This window comes from Watersipora subatra, chromosome 10 (genome assembly GCF_963576615.1).
Source record: "Watersipora subatra chromosome 10, tzWatSuba1.1, whole genome shotgun sequence".
NCBI lineage: Eukaryota > Metazoa > Bryozoa > Gymnolaemata > Cheilostomatida > Watersiporidae > Watersipora > Watersipora subatra.
The window spans coordinates 39,600,862-39,607,745 of record NC_088717.1 but is presented as its reverse complement, the minus strand read 5'-3'; the positions used below and the strand labels follow the sequence as shown (position 1 = coordinate 39,607,745).

Below are 6,884 nucleotides of genomic sequence, written 5' to 3'. Positions count from 1 at the left end.
CAGAGAGCTAGGAGACAGATGACAACTAGAGAAACTCCTGCCAATAGGTATGTGTACCAGGATTTCCATGGCAAAGATGGTATAGTCGGGGGTGGGGCTACATCCAGTTCGTCTATCACACAATGACCATCAATGAAATCTCGCTAAAACAACCAACTAGGTTCCAAGTTATGCCTACCACAGATGGACAATGATCTGAACCCTGTCACAGCTATAGTTACAACCACATCAACATATGATGTTTCAACACACAATTAAAGATGGAGTGCCTCATATCAAATTTTAAAAAAATTTACAAGAAAATATAGAGGTTTTTCTATCATTTGAGATTTTGTTTGGTGTTTGAGATGATCCGTCTATCTGGATGCTTCAAAATTAAGATTGATGAAACATGATAACCATTAAAACTCTGACTAGAAAAAACATGCCCAGCCTTCCCCCACAAATATATGTCAAAAGAGACAAGTAACATCGCAACTTGAATGCCATAGCTGATAGTACAATGAAGGGAACAAACGGGAATCGCGACAATTGACATCTTTTTTGAAGAAGTCTTTTTCATCTGACAATTTTTACCGTGATCAAGTTTTTCAAATTAAATCTTGAAACATTCTGGCAGTCGAATCACGTAAAACAACAAACAAAATCTAAATGATAAAAAAAATATATGCTTTGCGGTAAATCTTTTACAATTTGATGCAACTCTTTAAATGTGAACTTTGACCTTACACCAAATGCAACACATGATGTTTGAAATATGTTGGCAAATTACAGTTTAGTCAATAAAAGTGAAGAGACTGATGAAAATGTAAAAGTATACTCTATAATATAATGTACCATATTTAAAATGGTTTAGTTCATTTTTCACCTAGCAAAAGTTAGAATAAGTTAGACTCTGTATCTCTATCATCATCTCTACCTCTGAACCTACGCATGGCTAAACCTTGACTTTAGTTTGTCGGTCTCTCAGGAATATTTACTAAAACAACTTATTTTTTACAGCATTATTACTTTATAATTTTTTTTTACAATATTAGCTTTTACATAGTTTAATGTAATGCATTTGTTTTAATGTTGATACCAGCAGTATTTTAGCAAGAAATTATCGCATACATCAGAGATGTAAAACTAATAACTGTGTATTATTATAGAAATATTTGCTGCAATGTCTGTTGGTTTTAACCTATAAAGCAGATCTTAGACTCGAATTAGCACTATCTATGTATATACAACTGTGGCCAGATACATCGAGACTTATAGGTTGAACTGTATCAAGCTAATAACTTAATCAACTCTCGCATACTAAAATAATATTAACTTTTTGCAGAGCCCAAAGATGGAGTTACAGCCTAGGAATACTTACAATGTTAGGGTTACTGCAGATACAATACTTGGTAGGAGGGGTGCCGTGCTCCTCATCAAGGTCAGTGTCATATCCACACATGTACCTCATGTCTAGCTGCTGACAATCTGTATTTTCTGAACACCTCACTAAACAGCTCAACATACAAAGATATAGTTACTGAATACAATAGAATTAAAATATGACTGGTACAAGCAATACGCTTTGCAGCTATTGGACAGGTGTTGTCGGCCTTAGGGAGAACACAACTCCATCTATAACTGCCAGAATCACTCAGTAAACGAAAAGATAAGCTCAGTTGTTTTGGGCTATATGATCACAATTGTTGTAGTCATAAATATAAAGTATATACCTATTGATTTATACAAACATAATGTTAGCTTGCGCTACAAATGGTTTTACATATTCTTATTCTTACATATAGCATTCAGATGAGACAACTCCAAAAATGTCTTTTGCAAGCTACCTACAATATCCTTGCTTTGTTCAGTGACTGTATTAGAACCATTGATGCTGAAGGTACTAGCACCTTGCGGTATGAGATGAGGATGAGACGAGGTCAGATTTGAGGTAGAGAGTCTGAGTTGAGATGAGGTCGTAGTTGAGGTTGAGAGTCTGAAGTGAGATGAGGTCAGAGTTAAGTTTGAGAGTCTGAGTTGAGATGAGGTCAGAGTTGAGGTTGAGAGTCGAAGTTGGGATGAGGTCGTAGTTGAGGTTGAGAGTCGGAGTTGTGATGAGGTCGTAGTTGAGGTTGAGAGTCTGAGTTGAGATGAGGTCAGAGTTACGTTTGAGAGTCTGAGTTGAGATGAGGTCAGAGTTGAAGTTGAGAGTCGGAGTTGAGATGAGGTCAGAGTTGAGGTTGAGAGTCGGAGTTGAGATGAGGTCAGAGTTGAAGTTGAGAGTCGAAGTTGTGATGAGGTCGTAGTTGAGGTTGAGAGTCTGAGTCAAAGCAAGGTTGAGTTGACTCAAGCTATACCATTTAATTTTGAGCTTATAAAGGGTAGTTGATGGTATCAATGAAAGATATAAATGTAAAATTACCTGCTACGTGTAAAATAATGTTTGAGATTAATATAATTATAATAATAATAAATCGGAGCATTACATTGGTGGCACTATTGATACTAAGCAATGTTTATTTATATTGTGTGAACAAGAGGCATGACATATGACAAGTCCTTTGGCAGTGCCAAACAGCGAACTACTAAACTGTTTATACATCACCTGGTTTCCGTGCGCAGGAAAAATGCTTATCAAGGGGCATGTCAAGGGGGCACCCACAGTGAGACACAGTATTTGTCCTCTGTATACACGAGCTGCCCTCCAGGTTAGAGCAGGCACTGCTATCTTCATGGCATGGTAAATGTACTGTGCCAAATATCTGCTCTTCAATCAGTTTTTTCTCTACAATCACAAAAAAAGTTTCATGATCACTTCTAGTGTTTTGGCTGTGGAATGTACGTCTCAGTGTCTACCTACAGGCTAAATGGGAGTTGTATTCTCAGATTATCATTAAACCACTAACACTGAATGACAGAACCTAATTATTCTCCCTAAGTTTTACTAGCCAGGTTGGGCGGGTGCTTATTTCTATATATAAACTCTCAGGTCTCGGGTAGGAGATCAGAGTTTGAGTAGACCTTATTACCTCCTTGGATTAAGAGGGGTGTAGAAACAATTTCATGTACATATAAGTATCGGTGACACACAGAAAACACAGTGAAACACACATACATATAATATTGTTTATAAATAAACATAAACAATTTGGGGTATATATAAATACATAAAAGATTTATAAATAACCCCGCCAATTGGGGTTTGAACTCACAACCTTCAACCACCTTGCTATATTTTGGAATAATTGCGCAGATACTTATTACAGCATGATTAGTACTTCCAGCATGATAATGTGCCATAATTATATTCTAACTATTTGGTGGATGTATAGCAGTGAAAATTCAAACAAATAGTATTTGTTTCATTCAAAGATGACCTTGACCTCACCTAAGCATTGATGTCTTGAAGCAACTAAACTCTTCATTTCTGCATTGAGAATTTCCCAGTTAACAAAGGATCCAAGACCTTTGCACACTTCCCAAACTGGACAAGGGTGGGGATCACAGGCTGATGCAAAATCACACTGAGAACCATCCCAGCCATCCGGGCAGATGCAAATGAGGAAGCTGCCTGTACAATATATACTCTAGATGGTGGAAAAAGTAACAAAGTGTTGGCTTTACTAAAAATTGTTCTTTAAAAATTTTCAACAAATAATAGTCTCTCCAACAGCCTCCCTCGGAGGAGACCAGCAAAAAATACTTTTGACAAAAATACTAACAAAAAATATTGACAAAAGAAAGCCTAAAAATTTAAATTAAAAAATTTATCAAAATTATTGTTATGATATTGAGTAAACTTTATAAAACAAATATGCTTCAGGCTTTTCATACATTATATTTAATATAATTTAATCTATATGAAATTCTATCATACGATTGATATTTACTGAGTAACATAAACAATAAAGTAGGATAGTAAGTTACTTTGTGTCTACCGTATGTTTAGAATTCAGTGGTTCTCAACCAGGGGGGAATTCCCCCCAGAGGGAATTTTGGGATTTTTGGGGGAATTTGGCAGTTTGCCAAAGGGGATTTCTGTGGCACCAATTTTTCTTATATAAAGGGCAGCGAGGAGTGAATGATTTTCAGTAGTTTCAACAAAGCCAAGATCTAAAACTGAGGAAATAGGTAAGGATTGCTATACACTACATGCATATACATACCTGCAATATTAATTGTTCAGTTACCGATTTGGTTTGCATAAACGTATAACATTTTGACAATTTGCTCTGTAGCCTAACATATGTATGATGTTTTGCTCATGTAGATATTGAACGTATTCAAATATTTTGATTGCATATCCCATATTGTAGGTGTTAGAAATGTCAAAGAAAAAAAGATAAACATCTGATGATTCTTACTCTAACTATGGATTCACTTGTATGATTAAAAGTGGCATCGAAGTACCACAATGTGTTTTGTGCATGAAAGTGCTCGCTAACGACTCCATGAAACCACATCAACTTAAGCAACACTTAAGCAATAAACATGCAGAACACATGGATAAATCAAAGCCGTTCTTTGAAGCTTAAAGAGAGAGAACTCAAGCGGGCAAAACTGGATTCCACTGGCAGCTTTCATATCCAGGCACAGGCCATTACCGAGGCATCCTATGCTCTGTCTTACCGTATCGCCGGAGATAAGAAGCCACACACCATTGATGAAAGATTAGTTAAATCTTGTCTGCTGGAGTGTACTAAGATTATTCTCGGAGACACAGCCGCTCAAAGGATAGCTGATTTATCCCTCTCAGACAGCACAGTGAAATCGAGGATCGATGATATGTCTGCGGACATAAAGAGGCAAGTAATTGAAAAGATCAAGTCATCGCCCATGTTTGCCATTCAACTTGATGAGTTCACTGATGTTGCTAGCATGTCACAGCTGATGGTTTTTGCACGTTATGTACACAGAGAGACAATTGAGAAAGAATTTCTGTTCTGCAGTCCTCTAACAGAGACCACCACAGCTGCTGATGTTATGAACCTGGTTTCCGACTTCTTCAGCAAAGAACATCTGGACTGGGGCAAACTAATTGGAGTTTGCACTGATGGTGCTCCAGCCATGCTTGGCTGTCGTGCTGGATTTGCACAGTTGGTAAAAGAAAAGAATCCTTTAGAGGTGAGTACCCATTGCTTCATTCACAGACAAGCGCTAGCAGCAAAGACTCTTCCCAAAGGATTGCAGGAACACCTTTCTTCAGTGATTAAAGTAGTAAACTTTATCAAAGGCTCTGCCTTGCAAACATGTCTCTTCCACAAGTTATGCAAAGATATGGATGCTGTACACTCATCACTATTGTTCCACACCGAAGTTCGATGGTTATCAAAGGGTAGCATGCTTCTGCGTTTCTTCAATCTATGAGAAGAGGTCAATGAGTTCTTGAAAACTCATAACAAACCCAAACTACTGGCTTCAATGCAGGTGGAAGGCTTCTATCAGTGTCTTGCTTACCTGGTTGACATATTTGGTTCAATCAATGAAGTGAACACACAGATGCAAAGTAGAGACAGAAATGTGTTGAATGTAACTGATAGTATCAATGCATTCAAGGACAAGCTCAAACTCTGGGTGGAAAGACTGGCTACTGGGAATATAAGAGTTTCATTTTCAGTTCTGCATTCATTAGTTGACAAGAAAGCTCTTTCCGTTTCTTTGCTAACCGACATAAAGCATCACTTGAACAGCTTGATAGCAGAGTTTGAGAGATATTTTCCAAAGTTAGATCCTAGGACAGAGCAATTGATGAGCCTGACCCGAGACCCTTTCAGGCGCAATGTCCACGAGATTCCGGAACAGCTTCAGGAGGAGTTTTTTGAGCTGACAAACAACTCTGCATTAAAAGATGACTTCAAGGAGCTATCAATAGAGCACTTTTGGGTTCAGGCCCAAAGATTGTATCCCAACATAAGCCCGGCCGCTTTCAAGATGCTCATACCACTTGCTTCCACATATCTTTGCGAGTCAGCATTTTTAGCAATGCTAACCATAAAGAGCAAATCTAGAAACTGTCTGGAAGTAGAAGCTGACCTACGGTGTGCCCTATCTACAACAACTCCTAACATCAAAATTCTGGTCAGCTCCAAACAAACACAGAAATCGCACTAGTTTGCTGACTGTCTTACAATGATAGATATATTGAGTTTCAATATACATTCATTTTTAATATTCCATGTAAATATGACTGTAATAAATGCATATATACATGTATATATATGTATATAAGTTATATATGTAATTAAAGTTCACTATCTAGTTGCAGTGCATTATTTGAAGGAGTTGGGAGGTGGAGAATTTCTGTCTTTAGGTTTGGCAAAGGGGGAATGGGGCAAAAAAGGTTAAGAACCACTGGTTTAGATTAATGATATTAAATATCAAATTTGCAGCCATTTTTCAGTAGTTAGGGTGTCTACTTATTATCAATAAATTGGTAGTTGTCTACTTATTATCAGTAAATTGGTAGTTGGAGTTACATAATGATGATTGGTCATTGATCACTATAGAAAGGGCATCCAACCACAATTGTTCCTGCGAAACATCAGTTCATGGTCATGGAGACCACCCTAAAAATGAGCCACTGGTGGCTTCCACACAGGATATTAAACGTATTAGTAAACCTAATAGTAAGCTTACTAATAAGAGCCGTGAGGGCAAGCTTTAATGACTTGCGTAACGCAGCGCGGTAATCATATTTTCACCCACATATCGACATATACCGCCCAATGAATCCATCAATCTCGGTGTAGCCTAATTGGTGAGATATTTGCCAGACAAACAAGAGGTATCAAAATCATAACCAGAAACAAAGATAAGGGGTTAAAGTAAAACGTTGAAAAAAGGAAAAACACCAGTGTTGAAAAAAGGGGTGCAGGATAACTACGGATGAGAGTGGAGAAAGA

At 37.5% G+C, this 6,884-nt stretch overlaps 2 protein-coding genes across 2 annotated transcripts; both read left to right on the top strand.

The window, feature by feature from the left end:
- The first annotated feature begins 4,473 nt into the window (after positions 1 to 4,473).
- Positions 4,474 to 5,349, top strand: LOC137407063 (protein FAM200C-like). The gene has a single exon (XM_068093668.1). The coding sequence runs from the start codon at positions 4,474 to 4,476 to the stop codon at positions 5,347 to 5,349; it is 876 nt and encodes a 291-aa protein (XP_067949769.1).
- A 54-nt stretch (positions 5,350 to 5,403) lies between these two features.
- LOC137407062 (protein FAM200C-like) lies at positions 5,404 to 6,093 on the top strand. Its single transcript, XM_068093667.1, has one exon. The coding sequence runs from the start codon at positions 5,404 to 5,406 to the stop codon at positions 6,091 to 6,093; it is 690 nt and encodes a 229-aa protein (XP_067949768.1).
- The last annotated feature ends 791 nt before the right edge of the window (positions 6,094 to 6,884 follow it).